Genomic DNA, 20,575 nt, shown 5'->3' with positions numbered 1-20,575 from the left:
AAATAATAGCTTACTTTGGTAAAAAATTCTTTTTATTGTAGAAGATAAACCAAAAAATGAATCTAAAAACTGTGTGTGGTGCTTTGTTTCTTGTCAGTGAATGAGAGACGAAGATAGAGGGAGGGGTGGATCTGGAATGGAATTTTTTTTTTAATCTGGAATGGATGAGCAAGAGAAGAAGGGTTTTGCGAAGTTGTTACACAATAATTATATGAAAAATAAGCTAAAATAGGTAAGAAACTAAAAAAAAAAAAAAGGAATAAAATATGACATAATATCACCTGACATATATTCTAGTGTTGTAACAATCACTAAAATGGATATAGTACTACTAACTATTATATGGAGATTTAAATGTCTGATCATAGTAGTAGTAACATGCAGAGAAGAAGAACTTTAGTCCAGTAGTAGTACTCCATGCATGCCATTATATCGAACATGTTACGTATAAACTCCAAAAGATGTCATTTATTTCATGAAAATTGGATACAACGAAAAGAAGGCAACTAATTGCCTCCCTTCTAACCAATTAGAACAAAAAGTATACTACCATTTGAAAATTAGCAACTAGTATAAGCATACAAACCACCAAACACACTGAAAGAAACTATATATGAATTGGAAATTTTCTGGAACTGAAAGAAAGATGAATTGGAAAATGGCTTATGCGCATTGGAAGTTCTTGGGTTCGTTCTTTCCACAATTGTTGAGAAGCAAGCTGAGGGAAAGAGGGACATTCAGATTAATTCCCAACACGTTGGCTTTAATAGCAGTGCAAAGGCAAACAGCAGCATCAAGATCAGCAAGTCCTTGAATTAGAGAGCAACATGGAGTTTTAGCTGAGCTACTTCCAATAACAAGGTGAACCAAATCATTCAATAAATTGCCACACACATTTAGCTTTAGTGCGTCCGTTGGGCACTTACCCTTTGTTGATGCGGTCGAGGGGGTTGATGGGGTAGAGGGGGTAGCGGGGGTGGAGGGTGTAGGGGTAGGGTGGGGCTTTGGGGCTGGGGGTGGTGGGCATGGGACATTAGTGGAACTAACCATAGTGAAGAAGAGAATGTTCAATGCGAGAACAAGAGCAATGGAGGATATAGAGGACTTAGCCATTTTTCAAAGTTAAGAAATTAGCTCTCTCAACAATTGAATGTGCTAATTAGTAGTGAAAATGCTGTTTGCTTGGTGTTTGAGATGATGAAATGAGTGGCTATTTATAGGTAGAAATTATGATTATTTTTTTCTACTTTCAATTTTTTGAAGGTAATTATTTCAGAAATTTGATGTGGGAGCCCATGTGGATAGAGAAATATCGATACAAGCAGCTGGCAAATGCAACTTGAGAGTTGAGATACTACAACTATATATTATTGGATTATAAACGTGTAGTTTTGTGGATTTCATTAGTTGTCTATTAACTTCTTCCTCAAAGATAAATTTATTATCACATGGGACTTAGATTATATATTCTCTTTAAATATTTGAACATTGATCTTGTTCTCTTCAAGATTAAATGATTAATTCGCTTGTTCAGTATGGAAACTAATACCTAGTAAAAGTACGTTCTGTTTGTTCTTATAGCTATTCTATTGTACAATGTAAGAAAAGAATGACATGTAACCTTGATAATACAAAAATATGGTAAATTAAATGACATGTTATAACATGTAACTCGTAAGACTACACTAGCAGAGTAAAATCTTATTTTATTAATGTATACGACCTATATTCTGATGTGTTAATGGCAACTTAGCTAACCCTAAAAGACAAGAATAATGGCTCCCGGAGAAGGATAACTACCGACACGAGGGAATAATAATTAAAGATTAAGCTGTACGTGATACTCGCGGATTAATAATGTGCTATTTTTTTTTTCTAGAATATGACTTTGGAAAAGCTCAGAAGTATAATTTTGATGATATTCTGGTATGAACCCGTTTATTAATATTATACTTTAACTTTAGATCGTTGTACGAATTCATAAACTTCAAATTGAATCCGCTCCTACATTCTCAGTCATTCAAGCAAGACGTCGTGCAATAATGAGATACTTCCATCGTGCTCCTTCGTTTAGGTATACAAAATTTAAACCTACAAATCTATCTCATTAGAATTCACCACTTCAAGTCAATGTTTTCATTCCGTTTTATTGGAAAAAATAATCTGAAACTTGCTTTTCAAGAATTTACGTATTTATGCAACTAGTTGAATATGAGATAATCCAGTATCATCTCTTTTCTCCTGTCAAGGAAATTGCGTGGCCTCTATATGTTTAGTTTTCATCAATATTACCGATGTCAATATTAAAAAGCATATTGTGGAAATTACAAGAAAGTACACAATACTTTGGTTCGAAGTGTGAATACAATGTTAAGGTTATCAATTAGTACTTCTCTTTATAATTTTAGGACAATTAGTATGTGTGATATTCATAGATCGTGGCCAATCTATGTAAATCCAAAAAAATCACCGGAAATATTGACCATTTATATTCAAAGATGCTAATGAGATGTTTTCATTGGAGCTTGGATAGATATGTTCATTAAAGTAATTTCATTTTAACTTCTTATTCCACAATCCATAATCAAAAGGAATAGATATTTTTTGTGCTTGTTTTTTGTTTTTTTTTTTTGTTTTTTTTTTTTTTTTTTTGTCAACCACCATATGTATGGTGGGGAGGTTTGTTAGGTTCCCCGTCCTTTTCATTTCATCAAGCAAAAGAGAATTTTTTGTACCTGCATGGATTCTGGTTTTTTAGTCACAGGTTTGAAAATTATGACCCGAACTGTTAAATTGTAGCTTAGATTTTGAAAATATAATGAAAACATAATTATTGTTTTTATGCATAAGCTGCACAATAGGTGCCTAGAAATTCAACGAATTGTGAAAGGATAGCTCCTTCTTGTTTATTCATTTTGTACATTAATTTCTTAATCTTTTCGTGATTGAGTTTTAAGTTTTAGTGATTGAGAAGTCGAGCTTTATCCCTAGATATTAGAGGTCTATTGAAGTCGTGATGCATTATAATTGCTGAGACTGACTTTAAATTTGGCGTGTTTATTCAAATTCTCCCTAAATTATCTAATTTTCTTGATAGTTTTTGTTCCCGTACGATTTCATCCTAAGAAAGTGAGATGCACTCACTTGTCACATGATTTTTTTTGTCCACGTGGCATTTAATTTTTTCATTTACTTTTAAAATTTATTAGTATTTTTTTACATACTTTTTTCCAGGTCAAATTAGTTTTTTTTTTCTAGAACTCCACTTTTTAGGCCAAAAAAACTTATTTGGCTAAAAAATGATGATATTTTAGCCATTTCTTTTTTTTTTTACAAATTTTGCCAACACTGTTGAAACAGATAGTCATTACATCTAAATAAGATACAATAAGAATTATACAGATGAAACTTCATTATTCTGCTAAAACTTTTTATTTCACTAAAAATGAAAAAGCTCGCACCAAGTAATTTTTTTTAATTATAAATTTGGCCTGAAAAAGAAAAGAATAACTGTTGAAATAATATTCATTGCATCAAAATAAGACATAGAAAAGAAGTACACAATTGCAATTTCATTATTTTGGTTAAATCTTTTTTATTTGACTAAAAATATTGGAAGTCTTAAGTTTTTTTCAATTGATTTTGGCCTGATAAGGCAATACACAGTTGAAATAAATAGTTGGAACAAATCGTTATTGCATTAAACGAATAAATTTATATTAAGCTGGAGCAAGAATAAATACATAATTGAACTAAATAAACCATTATATATGACTATGTGAAAATTAACAGTTGAAAAATAGCCTTTTTTTTATGACATGGGAACCCGCAGCCGTTACTCTTCGGGTGCGCACAGGGTAAATCCGGCTCCTGTGCAATAGCTTGCAAACCACACAGGAGAGATAACCCGCACAAGGTAAAAATAGCCTATTTGGGAGCTAATTATTTAAAGTTTTTTCATCCCCACACACCTAAGAGAGCTAATTATTTAAAGTTTTTTCCATCCTCACACACCTAAGAGAGTGTAAAGGCTGCCAACTATAGTCTCTTTGCCACATTAGCATCTACGGATGTAAAGGCTATCAAATAGCTAAGTTCAGACGGTTAATTAATAAGACTAATGATAGTTTAGGAGATCTGACCGCCAAGTTTAAAGGAGTCTTTAGATATTCCGCCTTTTAAATATGCTCAACTTATTTGCATATGAACAAAAACAATATTGGAGACATTATCAATGAGGGAATGGGATCTACAAAGGCTTTCGGTTGTTCTTCCTCATCAAGTTGCATTGGAAGTCATTGGAATAGACATAGGGAATGCTGATATACTCACACAACATCTCACACCATTTAACAAAGACCTGGGGTTTCACTAGATTTCAACAAGACATTGGATTGATAAAGTGGTTACAGTTTAAGGAGGGACATGGAATGTTGCTGATGTTGTCGTTTAGCTTGGCGTTTATGTACTTCGTTATACAGTGGGTACAGAAGGAATGAAAACAAAGATTTTGGTTGTTGAATTTCTTGTTGGGTAACAACATAGGCTCGATACAAATTTTGCAGGTGAGTGATTCTTGAGGTTCAACTGGTAATATAGAATAACTTTACAGGAAAAGGAAAAAGAACTCCGAGTCCTAGGGGAGTTAGCTAACTTTTTTCTTTATGAGATAAGCAAGGATTATGATTAAGATTGACTTTGATATTTAAATGACTTCTTCAGTGGCTCAACAACACAAAGGGAAATGTTTAAGTTATATAATATGAGTAATGATTTTGTAAATAAATTTACATTAACGAATTTTGCAAAAATTCTCCAACGGTTGGCGGTCCATAACAAGTATGAGTTAGTAACACATAAAAGAATGTCACTGAGATATAGTCCATTTAACTACATTGATAATATAGAATATCTCATATACACTACAAGAAAGAAAGAAGACATTCGCCAACAAAAAGTATTTTGTTGTCATAGTATTAACTGTTGTTGCAAAAAGTATTTTTGGTAACAATTTTTTTTTTTTGGTTGCATAAACTTTTCCCATTGGCTGTTATTGCAACGACGTGCAACAACTTTTTGTTGTTGCCAAAAGTACTTTTTGCGACAATAATCAATATATGACAACAAAATTTGGCAACAAAAAAAGTTCATTTTTTAAAGTTTCATCATATATTCAACAATAAACTAAGTTGTTGCCAAATATTAAATTTTGCCAACAATATTATTTTTGTTGCCAAAGAGATGTTGTCATTTCTTTACTTTCTTGTAATGATAGTTCTATTCATATCTAAATTCAACAGGAAAAACAACCCACTCAAGAAAATTTTGATTGATGACTGCGCAATGTCACGTTAAAGAGTTGTTTGGTTCGTGGACTAATTTGCAGGCTGGCTTACGTGTAAATTGTAATATGATAGCCATGTAATTAATTAATACTTGATTAATACATAACTCCTTTTATATCATAACTAGTAAATTTTATCGCGCAATTTCGTAATTTTTTCTAAGAAACCTATAACTAATACTTAATAGGGTAGATTTTATTAATAAATAATAAAGTCGGGAAAACAAAAACCAAACAAAAAAAATAGAAATTCAATGGATCTAGAATTGAAACAACATCAGACGGGGATAATAATTTGGACAAACACAACACTGGATGTCGCTTATATTCTTTTCTATAGAGCAGGCTTTTTTTTGGTTGAAAGAGAGATAATCTTCTTCTTTTTTTGGTTAAACAGATACTACTGATATATATTAGATTATATCTACATTAGAACTAGAGTTTATGGCATTAGAGCCATGATGTTGTCCCAAAATATCACCCTCGTGGGTGTTACAAACTAAAACATTTCGTTCAAAACTAGTTTGTAGCAAATCTGCCCAAAAAACAGGTCTAACAAAAGCTGGTGGAGCTGCTAGGATCTTAATTTAATCAAAAGCACTTGCTTCCCGCCTTCCTTAGCTAGCATATCTGCAACTCCATTCTGCTCCCTGTAGCTATGCCTTTGCACAGGATGTCTCAGCCTTATCATCAAGCATCTGCATTCAGAAATAGTGGAGTTGTAAGGCAAGTGGCCCTCATTAATCATTTTTATTACCTCAGTTGAATCAATATTGATCTCTACAGAGATAATCTGATTATATTTTGACCAACCAAAACTTCATCCAAGAGATAATGATGCATCAATAATTACAAAACTAATGTAAATGTTACAACAACACACGTCAATCAACCTGCAAAAAATATAAAACCAAAATCAAAGAAACCAAAAAGAAGGAGAAAGAAAACATAAAAAAACTAACATGCTAAGCAAAAATTATATTTCAATTTGTGCAATTAAAGTGAAAATAGGATAAAAACACATTTCAAAAATACAATATTCTAAATTAAGATCAACAAAAATAGAAAAACTAAAAACAAAGAAATGAACAATAACAATTTGATATTACAACTTTCGTAGTCGTTTAGTCGTTTCCAATTGAAAAGGTCTCAAGCCACACATCAAAGCTCAAAAATCATCTACAATGAAGAAAGTAGGAAAGAAGATGAAAAAAAATATGTGAATCAAATTATGAGAATAATAATTTCGGAGGTGAAAGACAAAATAGAGCTTACATTCAGGAATAGTGTTTAACAACATCATGATATTTCTATTGGACTCTAATATCACTTTGACATATAAAACTACAATCTCCTGGAGAAATGGTTTCTTTAATTTTGTTTCTCTTTTTGTCCTTTTTGTTGAGTGACTGGATTGAGAGAGAGTGGTAACATTGGTGATTAGCTATCCCTTATGAACATGCCTCAGAGAATCTGCTCTGTAATATTTGTACCAGTACTGTTTAATGAACTCTTTAATTTCTCACAATTCTGTGTTAGGAAATATGTTAAAAGTACAATTTGGAAGAGGATTATGCTTTGTAAACAAAGCTGTAGCTCAACCAAAGTAAATGCATGTAAACCTAAACGATTATCTACTAATTCGTTTAAGAAAGCATCTCTATTGCCTAATCAGTAGTACCTACAAACTAATCTATTTGTATTTTTAAAATAAAAATACAAGTAAATCACATGAATATCATAATGACCACAAAAAGAAATAGCAACATATGTGAAAAGTGAGCGTCCATTTCGACGTGAAGTGTTTCACCGCTATTATGAGTGTAGGTTTTCCCAGACTTCAGTACAATTTCTGTAACCAGACACAACAAAAATATACTATATGCTTAAGTTATACTACATATTCAATGCGATCTACATATACAACAAAAATATAGTATATTAAAGGCTATCAAATAGCCAGGTTCAGAAGGGTAATTAATAAGACTATTGATAGTTTAAGAGATCTGACCACCAAGTTTAAAGGAGTCTTTAGATATTCCGCCTTTTAAATATGCTCAACTTATTTGCATATGAACAAAAACAATGTTAGAGACTTTATCAATGAGGGAATGGGATCTACAAAGACTTTCGGTTGTTCTTCCTCATCAAGTTGCAGTGGAAGTCATTGGAATAGACATAGGGAATGCTGATCAGAATGATGATATACTCACACAACATCTCACACCATTTAACAAAGACCTGGGGTTTCACTAGATTTCAACAAGACATTGGGTCGAAAAAGTGGTTACAGTTTAAGGAGGGACATGGAATTGTTAATATTTTGCAGATTGAACAAACTCAAACTGATATGAAATAGAGATGAAAACACACCAGAAGAAAATAAATTACTGCAAAACAGCGATATATTAAATAGCAACAAGGGGAAGCCGTTATATAGGCTTTTACAGAGACTTTTGTGCTGCGCATAAAACCCACAAACCCACGACTAAGTGAACATTAACTAGGACTCCTAACAGACTCCACTATCTCAACCACTTCCTAGTAACTAGGAGCTGACCAATTCAACTAAATAAAAGACCAAACAAACATTAAATAAATGACTCCTAAATACAAAGGATAATTCCAACAATGCCTCCCTTAAACTGATAAGTCTCAGACTTTCAGTTTAACTGACTTCACAAGCGACAGCCTCCTTCAAAGTGCAAACTCCCAGTAGCTTTCTCAATTTCACAAATGCTGCATATTTGAGAGGCTTGGTTAAAATATCAGCAGCTTGGTCTTCACTCTTGCTGTAGACAACATCAATGACCTTCTCCTTTGTGAGATCTCTCAGGAAGTGAAATTTCACATCGATGTGTTTGCTTCTTCCATGTAGCACTGGATTCTTGGATAGTTGGATTGCTGAATTGTTGTCACAAAAGATCTTGGTAGCTCCTGGTTGCTTGAATTTCAACTCCTCTAGAAGTCTCCTCAACCAAATAGCTTGACAAGCACAAGCAGTCGCAGCAACAAACTCGGCTTCCGTACTAGACAACGTGACAATTGGTTGCTTCTTAGCTGACCATGAAATAGCACCAGACCTGAACATAAAAGCGTAACCTGTAGTGCTTTTTCTATCATCTTGATCACCAGCATAGTCGCTGTCAGTATAACCGAGCAACTTGGATTTTTCATTCTTCTTATAAAATATCCCAAAGTCTCTCGTTCCTTGCAAGTAACGGAGAATTCTCTTCGCTGCCGACAAATGCATTTCTGTAGGATTCTCCATATACCTACTGATTAAACTCACAGAGTACATTATGTCAGGCCTTGTTGCAGTGAGATACATCAAACTGCCCACAACCTGTTTGTAAAGTGTGCTGTCAACCTTCTTCCCAGTAGGATCTTTGTGTAGCTTCAAACCAAGCTCTGTAGGAGTGTTAACAGGATTACAATCCCTCATCTGAAATCTGTCTAGAATTTCTCCTATATATTTCTTCTGAGAAATGAAGATCCCGTCATCAGATTGCACTACTTCTATGCCAAGAAAGTAATGCATTAATCCGAGATCGGACATTTCAAACTCATCCATCATTGACCTCTTGAATTCTTCAATCATCACACCACAGTTTCCAGTAAATATAAGATCATCAACATACAAACAAATAATGAGTATTTTTCCTTGATCCCCAATCTTAACAAAAAGTGTATGCTCATAAGGACATTTCGAAAAACCAACTTTTAGAAAATACCCCTCAATGCGACTATACCATGCTCGGGGAACCTGTTTTAGTCCATAAAGGGCCTTTTTCAATTTGTAAACCTTATGCTCATTTCCAATTTTAACATAACCTGGGGGTTGTTCAACAAAAACCTGTTCGTCCAAGTACCCATGTAAGAATGCCGACTTGACGTCTAATTGGAAAATAGGCCAAGATTTCAGAGCCGCCAACACAATTACCAATCTGATTGTATCATTCCTCGCAACGGGAGAAAATACTTCTGTATAATCGATCCCGTATTCTTGCTTGTACCCCTTAGCCACTAAACGTGCCTTGTACTTGTCAACTTCACCGTTTTCCTTCAACTTCATTTTGAAGACCCATTTTACTCCAATAGTTTTCTGTCCATTTGGAAGATCAGCTCCCAAGTATCATTTCGTTCAATGGCATTAATTTCATCATCCATTGCTTTTCTCTATTTTTCTTCCTTCACGGCACTCTCAAAAGACGTAGGATCACAATCTGAAAACAAAGCAAAGTGAGTAATTGGATCTTCAATTCCAGTTACCTCATAATCTTCCATCCAAGCAGGCCTTCTTCTAATACGCCCAACAGACCGAGTTGTTTCTTCATTTTCTACAGCAACTGTTGCTGAAGTTGCTGAATTTTTCGGTGTGCAAGCTGTTGAAAATTTCTCTGGTTCAACGTCACTATCATAGAGTACTTGGGTAAGCTGCTGCCCATTCCAATCCCAAGTGTTCTCCGCACCAAAAACAACATCCCTACTGATAACAATCTTCCTTGTCAATGGATTGAACAATTTATATGCTTTGGAAAATTCACTTACACCAAGAAAAACACATTTTTCAGCCTTGTCATCAAGTTTCTTCCTCTTCTGATCTGCGACATGAGCATATGCGATGCATCCAGAAATTCTAAAATGATCTACTGTTGGTTTTCTCCCATTCCATGCCTCCTCCGGTGTCATATTTTGAACAGAAAAAGTTGGGCTTCTGTTTAAAATATGAATACTCCAATTTACTGCCTCGGGCCAGAAAGTTTTTGGAACGCTTCCTCTTGCCAACAAACTTCTCACCATGTTGAGGATGGTTATATTTTTTCTCTCCGATACACCATTCTATTGTGGTGTATACGCAGCTGTAAGCTCTCTCCGAATGCCATGATCTATACAAAAACCTTCAAATTCTTTCAAACAATATTCGCCACCACGATCTGTTCGGAGAGTCTTGATATTTTTTCCTGCTTCATTTTCCACACCAACTTTGAAGCTTTTAAATATTGAAAAAACTTCAGATTTCTCTTGCAAAAAATAAACCCAAGTTTTCCTTGAAAAATCGTCGGTAAAAGTGATTAAATATCTTTTACCTCCATTGGATGTTGGGTTTATTGGACCACAAAGATCTGAATGCACAAGATCCAAAACATCCTTTGCTCTCCATGACTTTCCTTTAGGAAATTGAGAGCGAGGTTGTTTGCTAACAACACATTCTTCACAGATTTTGGAAGGAGCAGTGATTTGAGGAAGCCCTGTGACCATGTTTTTCTGGTGGAGTGTCTTCAATCCTCCAAAACTCAAATGACCATAACGAAAATTCCACAACCATGAGGAATCCTTGACTTCAGCCATCAAACAAGATTGAATATCATCAATCTTTAGCGGAAATAATCTGTTGGAGCTCATTTGAACTACTGCAATAGCTCCTCTCACAGGATCATAAATTTCACACTCACCCTTCTTAATAGTGATGACATAACCCTTCTCTTGCAACTGACCAGCACTAAGTAAGTTGCTTTTCAAGTCGGGAACATACAACACATTAGAGATTGTTTCAACAAAACCATTCTTGGTTTTAATCTTGATATCACCTTTCCCCATCACTTCAATAGTAGAACAATCACCAAATGCCACAGTGGAATGGAAATTTTCATTTAGACATGAAAAAGAAAATTTACTTCCACACATGTGGTTACTACATCCAGTATCTATATACCAAATATCCGACTCATGTTTTATTCCATCTTGGACAGCCATTAACAAAGTTTCTACTTCCTTATTTTCGACAAAGTTGGCACTTTCTTCCTTTTCTTTATCATTAGGCAGTCTAGTATAACAATCTGATGCATAATGACCAAATCTGTGACATCTATAGCATTCTACCTTGGATTTGTCATGGTCTCGACCTCTGCCTTTGCCTTGAAATTGATCAGTGTTGGCTTTGAAATTTCTGCTGAAATCTCTGCCTCCACGATCTCCTCTTCCTCTTGCTCGGCCTCTACCTCTACCCCTTCCTCTATGGTTATTGGAATGAGTATTAGTAGAAGCCTTTAATGCTTGCTCCTGTACCGTGGAACTTTTGTTCATCTTCTGTTCATGAACCAGTAAAGAACTTTGCAATTCATCAAGAGATAGTGCATCTATATCTTTTGACTCTTCGATTGAGCAGACCACATAATTATATTTTGGTGTCAACGAGCGCAAAATCTTCTCCACAATGGCAACATCGTCTATCTTCTCACCATGGAAACACATTTTGTTGGTGATTTCCATTGTTCTAGCACAATAATTGGTGACAGATTCTCCTTCCTTCATCTCTAGTGTTTCAAAATCCTTTCTCAAAGCTTGAAGCTGTGCACGCTTCACCCTTGTAGAGCCTTGATACTTCTTCTTCATGGAATCCCAAATATCTTTGGAAGTTTCTTTGCAAAGAATTGTTTCCAAGATGGGACGATCAATTGCCTGAAAGAGATAGTTCTTTGCTTTCAGGTCTTTTAGCTTTCTAGCTTCGAGTTCTTCTTTTTGTGAATATGTCAAAGTTGTGCCAGTTGCTGGCTGCTGAATTCCATTTTCGATGACCTGCCAATACTCCTTGGACCGCATGAAATTCTCCATTAACATGCTCCAATGATCATAGTGACCATCAAAGCGTGGAATAGCTGCTTGCACAAAATTATTTTCTGTGGCCATTGGTTAAATGTAAAAGGAGATGAAAGAAATTTTGGCTGCCTCACTTGTTTTCCCTCTCAGGATAACCTGGCTCTGATACCACTGTTAATATTTTGCAGATTGAACAAACTCAAACTGATATGAAATAGAGATGAAAACACACCAGAAGAAAATAAATTACTGCAGAAACAGCGATATATTAAATAGCAACAAGGGGAAGCCGTTATATAGGCTTTTACAGAGACTTTTGTGCTGCGCATAAAACACACAAACCCACGACTAAGTGAACATTAATTAGGACTCCTAACAGACTCCACTATCTCAACCACTTCCTAGTAACTAGGAGCTGACCAATTCAACTAAATAAAAGACCAAACAAACATTAAATAAATGACTCCTAAGTACAAAGGATAATTCCAACAAGAATGTTGCTAATGTTGTCGTTTAGCTTGACGTTTATGTACTTTGTTATACAGTCGATACAGAAGGGGTGAAAACAAAGATTTTAGTTGTTGAATTTCTTGTTGGGTAACAACATAGGCTCGATACAAAATTCGCACGTGAATGATTCTTGAGGGTCAACTGGTAATTCTGTCACTACTTGCAATTTGTATTCTTGGTTGTGTTGTGATTGATTTTGGGTGAGTTTTTGCAGTGTGTTTCCCATGATCAGGAGTGGGTGATGTAGTGTTCGATATTTTATGTCACTTTGTGAGTCCATGTATACTTGGAGCAATTTAAACAAATTTATGGCATCATTTAATAAGTTAGTTATGCTGATTTAAATTTGTCATATAGAATAACTTTACGGGAAAAGGAAAAGAACTCCGAGTCCTAGGGCAGTTAGCTAACTTCTTTTTATGAGATAAGCAAGGATTATGATTAAGATTGAATTTGATATTTAAATGACTTCTTGCTCGACAACACAAAGGGAAATGTTTAAGTTTTATAGTATGAGTAATGATTTTGTAAATAAATTTGCATTAAAGAATTATGCAAAAATACTCCAACGGTTGGCGGTCTAGTAACACATAAAAGAATGTCACTGAAATATAATCCGCTTAACTACATTGATAATATAGAACATCTCATATACACTACAAGAAAGAAGACATTTTGCCAAACAAAAATTATTTTGGTGTCATAGTATTGACTATTGTTGCAAAAAGTATTTTTGGTAACAACATTTTTTTGTTTGTTGCATAAAATTTTCTCATCAGCTGTTATTGCAACAACGTGCAACAACTTTTTGTTGTTGCCAAAAGTACTTTTTGCAACAATAATTAATATATAACAACAAAATTAAATTGTTTGGTAACAAAAAAGTTCATTTTTAAAAGTTTCATCATATATGCCAACAATAAAACTAAGTTGTTGACAAATATAAATTTTGCCAATAATATTATTTTTGTTCTCAAAAAGTTGTTGTCATTTTTGTACTTTCTTATAGTGATAGTTCCATTCATATTTAAATTCAACAGGAAAAACATCCCACTCAAGAAAATTTGTAGGATAGCTTAGGTGTAAATTGTAATATGATAGCCATGTAATTAATTACTACTTGATTAATACATAACTCCTTTTATATCATAACTAGTAAGTTTTACCGCGCGATTTCGTAATTTTTTCTAAGAAACTTCTAACTAATACTTAAGGGGTGAAATTTTATTAATAAATAATAAAGTCGGGAAAACAAAAACCAAATAAAAAAAGAGAAATCCAACAAATCTAGAATTGAAACAACATCAGACGCGGATAATAAGTTGGCCAAATACAACACTAGATGTCAATCGATTATATTCTTTTCTATAGAGCAGACTTTTTTTTTGGTTGAAAGAGAGATAATCCTTTTTTTTTTTTTTTGCTAAATAGATACTACTGATATATATTAGGTTATATCTACATCAAAATTAGAGTTTATGGCATTAGAGCCATGATGTTGTCCCAAAATATCAACCTCATGGGTGTTACAAACCGAAAGATTTCGTTCAAAACTAGTTTGTAGCAAATCTGCCTAAAACACAGGTCTAACAAAAGCTGGTGGAGCTGCTAGGATCTTAATTTCATCAAAAAGCACTTGCTTCCCGCCTTCCTTAGCTAGAATATCTACAACTCTATTTTGCTCCCTACAGCTATGCCTTAGCATCGGACTTCCCAGCCTTATCTTCAAGCATCTGCATTCAGAAATAATGAAGTTGTAAGGCAAGTGACCCTCATTAATCATTTTTATTACCTCAGTTGAATTAGTGTTGATCTCTAGAGAGATATTTTGATTATATTTTGACCAACTAAAACTTCATCCAATAGATAATGATGCATCAATAACTACAAAACTAATGTAAATGTTACAACAACACACGCCAATCAACCCACAAAAAATATAAAACCAAAATCAAAGAAACCAAAAAGAAGGGGAAAGAAACATAAAAAACTAACACACTAAACAAAAATTATATTTCAATTTGTGCAATTAAAGCAAAAATAGGCTAAAAACACAGTTCGAAAATACAATCTTCCAAATTAAGATCAACAGAAATAGAAAAACAAAAACAACGAAATGAGCAATAACAATTTGATATTACAACTTTCATAGTCGTTTCCAATTGAAAAGGTGTCAAGCCACACATCAAAGCTTAAAAATCATCTACAATGAAGAAAGTAGGAAATAAGATGAAAAATATATGTGAATCAAATTTTGAGAATAATAATTTCGGAGGTGAAAGACAAAATAGAGCTTACATTCAGGAATAGCGTTTGACAACATCATGACATTTCTATTGGACTCTAATATCACTTTGACATATAGAACTTCCTGGAGAAATGGTTTCTTTATTTTTGTTTCTCTTTTTGTTGAGTGACTGGGTTGAGAGAGTGGTAACATCGGTGATTAGATATCCATTATGAACATGCCTCATCAGAATCTGCTTCGTAATATCTGTGTTAGTACAGTTTGATGAACTCTTTAATTTCTCACAATTCTTTGTTAGGAAATATGTTAAAAGTACAATTTGGAAGAGGGTTATGCTTTGTAAACAAAACTGTAACTCAACCAAATTAAATGCATGTAAATCTAAATGATTATCTACTAATTATTTTTTTATTTTTTATTTTTAATTTAAAGCCACCTTCATGGTGGGGGGTTAGGCGACCCCTATCTTGTATATTAAAATCTAAAACGAGAATACATGAACTCGAGGTACAAGTTGCCTAACCTCTCCGAGTCTACTTAAGCCAATGGACATGCCCATTGTGCTATAATGTTTCTTCCAAGACAATGTCTTGTTAAACATGCAGAACTTATCGCCCGAAGGCTCTTTACAGTTGATGAGAGTAGTGCTCTCATATTTTCCTTTGGACTCACAAAAAAGTAGGTACCAACTATACATTATGTACCACATCACTGAGATTGATTTCTTTAGCTTTTTTGTTCCTTACCCGAAAGTTTGAAAAACCTGCTTTGTCCAGATTGATCAGACCTTTGACCTTTAGGGGGAGATCATCAAAATTGTTGTAAAGCTTGTTGGTCTGGGACGAGTGGCTCAATGAAGCAAGAGTGTCCCCCACCTTGTTAGCTTCTCTAAAACAGTGTTGAATCGACCAAGAAGTGCCAATCAAAGCTCTTTTAATTTCCTTGATGGTTGCGTCAACTTGCCAAGGGATCTTGAATACATCTTTAACCCATGTTGCAAGGATCATGGAATCAGTTTCCAATTCCAATGAATTTATCCCATTTTGAATGCTCCATTGGATGCCAAAAAGAAGGGCTTTGGCTTCGGCCACATTGCTGGAAACCTCGTCAAATGGGGTGGAGTATGCCATGATCATCTTCCCTTGAGAGTCTCTGATCACACCTCCTCCACCACTGGATCCATCCTTGTGACTTCCATCGCTATTAATTTTGAGAAAGTTGATGGCTGGTCTCTTCTAAAAGACTGTCCTGCACACTTTAAAAGCCATTTTTTTTTCTCAAGGAGGCAAGTTAGTTCCATCCAAGATAGGTCATATTTAAAATTAAGAAACTGAAGTCTTACTACGTTTAAAATATTTTGGGAGATCTGATGAAAAATTCTGTGCAAGAAAGGTTTTTTACTGTCATATTTACCACTGCATCTTGTTTTCCACAAAAATCAAGTAATGATTATTGGGCAAATTTTGAAGAGAAAAGCAATAACAGGATTAGAAGGTCTTGAATTCCACCAAGTATTTTTATCTATCATACCAAGTGGCAATTACTGTAGTGTGTTGGCTCGCAAACGAACGTCGGGCTGCTGATAACGTCCAAATCCACCCTATTAATTAGAATGGGCACGGTCGTATGCAAATATAATTTACCCAACTATGAGTCGGGGTCGAATCCCACAGAGAACAATATGTAGGTGATTTAAGCAGATTAGGAATTATCACTAACAATAGCTATGTCCGAACGCATCAATGGTGGTTTTTTATAAGGTTTTGATAAAATACGGAAATATAAATTCTAATCTAGAAAGCAAGTAATTTGATCAATGGCAACAAGAATGGAAGGAGGGAAACTACTTCTCAAGTAACGATCCAATCTATTTCACGAATTGTAAATAATAGCAAGTTTATGTTATTTAGCCTCGGATAATGACTCTAAATTAACTTCTTCCGAAGATTAACTAGACTACCCAATTGAAGATCCCTCAAGCAATTAGGAGCATTAAGAACACCCAAATATGGCTACAAGTGGTATTGCCTATTCCTAGGTCAACTTCCATTAGATGAGGGTTAACGCCCCAAATTCATGTTAATTATCCTATCCCAACTCCGTTTTTCCTCTTCCGAGTTTCAAACAAAGTAAATGGGCGAGTTCAAAGGTTAGCTAATCCCTTGAAAACATTCATGAACAAGAATAATTAAAATAGCAAAAACTTACTTGATTAAGAACAATGCAAATGAATAAATAAGCACAACAAGAGTATCAATCTTAATTGTCACCAAGAGATTTCCATCAACAAGGATTAAAAAGAAGAGAGAACATTTTTGTAGGAACCCTAGCCTCCAACTTGTGGGAGCTTCCAAAGATCTGTAATATTTTGCCCTAGTTTTCTATTTATATGAACTGGAATGGAAGACATCGTCAAAATCCGAATTCTGGTCGAAAATGCCGAAAAATCCTTCATCGCGATCGCGCCATGTGTCTGCGCGATCGCGTAGATGACGTCAATCTCCCCTGCTCCCTTCATCGCGATCGCACGTCGATCCTGCGCGATCGCGTGGAATTAATGCCGCGCGTAGGCGCGGTCGCGTTTCATTACAGCGGGAACGCGTGGATTGCAATTCCCGCGTGGGCGCGATCGCGCAGAGCAATATTTCGCCAGTAATTTCCAGAACCTCCAGTTATTTCCAGTTTTGCAACATTTTTGCTTGTTTTCCACACTTTGGCTCCAGGGACCTCGTATTACCTGAAACATGACAAAAACTACGTAAAATGACATAGACTTGCTTAAAAACAAGTAAAACTTATAGTTAAAAAGCATCGATTGTGTCGTAAAATCACGCCACATCAACACCCCCAACTTAAAGTATTTGCTTGTCCTCAAGCAAGCCATACAAAACCATGACTCAATCTAACACCTAGATATTATAGAATAACAATGTCTACATTGGTTTTAACTTTGAACTACCGGCATGCATGTTTTTCTTCCAAGGACCACCCCAATTTCTGTTTTAAAGCAACATACGCAACTCAAGAACACTACAACTAACCATGAAGCTTCAATGAATGACATCATATTATCGAACATATTATGGTGCACACAAACGCTACTTTAGGCGGTCACTTTATTTTGTTCAATTTTCATCCTTATGCCCTCACATAGACCAAAGAATGTCCCAACACACATATATACGACAAGAATGGGACGAAGACGAAAGAGAAGAGAAAAACACTCACACTCACAAAGAAAATTCATATTTACACATGCAAATACCATAGGCTTGCCCTTATTTTCTATGTTCTCATCCTAAGCTCGTTCGGTTGTGATCACATTAGGACTTGTTTCGGCTTGTAATGTAGGTTTAGGGACGGGTCGGATACTTTTTGGATATTAGTGACTCACCCTCCTTGAACACTACAACATCTTGTCACCTTAATTCGCCTCTTTTCTTTTCACCCCTTTATTTTCTTTCAGTTTTCAACCTCGATGTGGTTTTACTTCTAACCAACTTACAAATCTTTTTTATTTTTTTTTATTTTATATATATATATATATATATACGCAACTACCACATCGAATATCCACTAGCAAACTCCACCACCCCCAACTTATGTTTTTAACATGTACTCCACATTTAGTTCACCCCCAACTTAGGCATTTTGCCTCATCTAACTAGTAGCCTCAAGGAGGGAACGGGTGCGAAGATGGATTAATTTCACAAAGGGTAAGGTTTCATAATTGGCTAGCCAAGAAAAAGGTCAAAAAGGCTCAAAAGGGAAACTAAGGGTATTTAACACTTTTGGTAAGGCTTATTTAGGCAAAGTGACTATTTCAACAAAGAAAGCCTAAGATCATCTCACAACCAAACTAACTTTCGGATTTCATACAAGACCAACCGGGCAAGTTCTAGATTATACATGCATAAACAGAATCAAACTAACAACTCACACACACATCGGCATAAGGACAATAATTTTTACGCTTGTGACCTCCTAAGTAGTAATTCATCACACACAACACCCCAACAATCATAATGTCATATAAAGAATCAATCATGTCAGACAATAACTGTTCTAAGTATGCATTTTTCAAAATTTCGAGGGGTCTAAAAATTTCAACAAAACACAATACATGCCATTAGTTACCAAGTAGTACCAAATAAAACAAAATTACTCTATTCAACCTAAGTAACATCCTAAACATGCCAGTTTCAACAAAATAAAACTCCCCTCAGGAAAAGAACTCTGGCAAAGAAAAGCCGAGGAGGTTCCTACCCCTAACGAAAAAACTTGCAGTGTCCTCACTGCAGTACATCAACACAGAGAATTTTTTTTTTTTCATACCTCCTAGCACTGCGTGCTAATGGTCATCTCTGCTCACCCTTTGAACTGGAGCTGCTGGGCTCTGGCAGGACAAAATCGTCCTCATTTTCCTCCTCTTCATGTTGTGCTCCACATACACTCCTCAGAATGCTCATCATTTTGTTCAGAAATTTGCTTTGCTTCTTGGCGTGCTCTCTTGCCTTTTTCTGCCTCCTCTCTATTTTTCCCTGCTTTTCTTTGATATGCTTCATGTCCTCCACCACACCTGTTAATGTCGGACCAATAGGAACAGAGGGAGCTGTAGATGTGCCTTCTCCATGTGGGCCCGAAGGGAGACTAGCCACTAGCTGCTGGATCCGATTGTCCACCCCATGGACCTGGGTGGAGATATATTGGAAAGGCCTGGCGGCTTCTTGCAGTGGTGGCAAGATTGGTATAGCCATGGGAGGGGCAGATGCCCCACCAATCGAATCTGATGCAGTAGATGTGAACTGCTCAAATGATGATGGTGCTATATCAATCTTCCTTTTCTTCTGTACATTACCAGGCCCTCGCTTTTTCAACGGATAAATCGGTCCAGCAGGACCTTTTTCTCTGTCGCCTGGTCTTGTGGGCACTCCATCAGTGGAGCACACGTAAGTGATCAATGATGGGAAGAATAAGCTCTTGGTCCGTTCAAGCACCACCTCCCGAATTTCCTGCATAATGAGCCTCCCCACGTCAACAGGCAATCCTTCCATCACAGCACAAATTACTTTAGCCCTCTCAAGCGGCACCTCTGAATCATGTTTTGAAGGCAGCACCCTGGATGTGACAATATCAAGCCAAGTTTTGGCTTCAGCGGTGAACTTTGCAGAGTCAATCCTTTTCTGCATTGTGTTTAGCCACTTTGGTTGTTCCCCACCGTGAAGGTGGGTCACAAACCATTGTTGCCGCAGGTTTTCGTACATCTGTGCCATCTCGCTGTTGTCACCATCCTGCAGATTATAATAGGCATTGATTCTTGAGGCATTGCACAGGACATCCACACCTCTGACTTTGACAATTGCCCTATGTGTAATGTCTGCCTCTGCAGCATTTGCGTAGAATTCCCGCACCAGGGTATGATTTGCCCTGATTGGTTCATCTGCAAAGCGTATCCAGCCGCTTGTCACCAACCTTCCATAGAACTCGGGCATCTTTTCTTCCAAACTCTCTGTTACAAAGCCCCTCTCTTCAATGAAGCTCTTTCCCAGCAATCTATCATATAGCTTCGAACATTTTGCTGACTGGAAGGTGGTGGTGTCATAATATTCAATCAAGGGTACTTGGGCAGCACTGGATGATGAAGCCATTTTTTTTTGAGTTTAAGTACCTACAAAACAAACACAATGCATATGAATACCTAAAATGATGTATAATGAGGAGTTGGGTTAAGGACATTGGGCACCCAAGTTTTGAACCGCTCTGTGTGAGCATTCTGTTTGTGAACTGGGTTTTTGCCTTCAGCGCGATCGCGCAGGGAACTGGCGCGATCGCGGAATTTTTATGGGTTCCTTAACCGCGATCGCGGATCAACA

General features: G+C 35.8%; 1 protein-coding gene and 1 pseudogene across 1 annotated transcript; both read right to left on the bottom strand.

Moving 5' to 3' along the window:
- The window catches only part of LOC132637119 (E3 ubiquitin-protein ligase RSL1-like), a 43,253-nt pseudogene extending 30,573 nt beyond the window's left edge, over positions 1-12,680 (bottom strand).
- Positions 449-1,255, bottom strand: LOC132635067 (14 kDa proline-rich protein DC2.15-like). The gene has a single exon (XM_060351285.1). The coding sequence runs from the start codon at positions 1,111-1,113 to the stop codon at positions 664-666; it is 450 nt and encodes a 149-aa protein (XP_060207268.1). The 5' UTR covers positions 1,114-1,255; the 3' UTR covers positions 449-663.
- Positions 12,681-20,575: the final 7,895 nt, after the last annotated feature.

Source organism: Lycium barbarum, chromosome 4 (genome assembly GCF_019175385.1).
Source record: "Lycium barbarum isolate Lr01 chromosome 4, ASM1917538v2, whole genome shotgun sequence".
Taxonomy (NCBI): domain Eukaryota; kingdom Viridiplantae; phylum Streptophyta; class Magnoliopsida; order Solanales; family Solanaceae; genus Lycium; species Lycium barbarum.
Note: the sequence above shows the minus strand (reverse complement) of the source record. Positions and strands in the feature narration are given on the sequence as shown.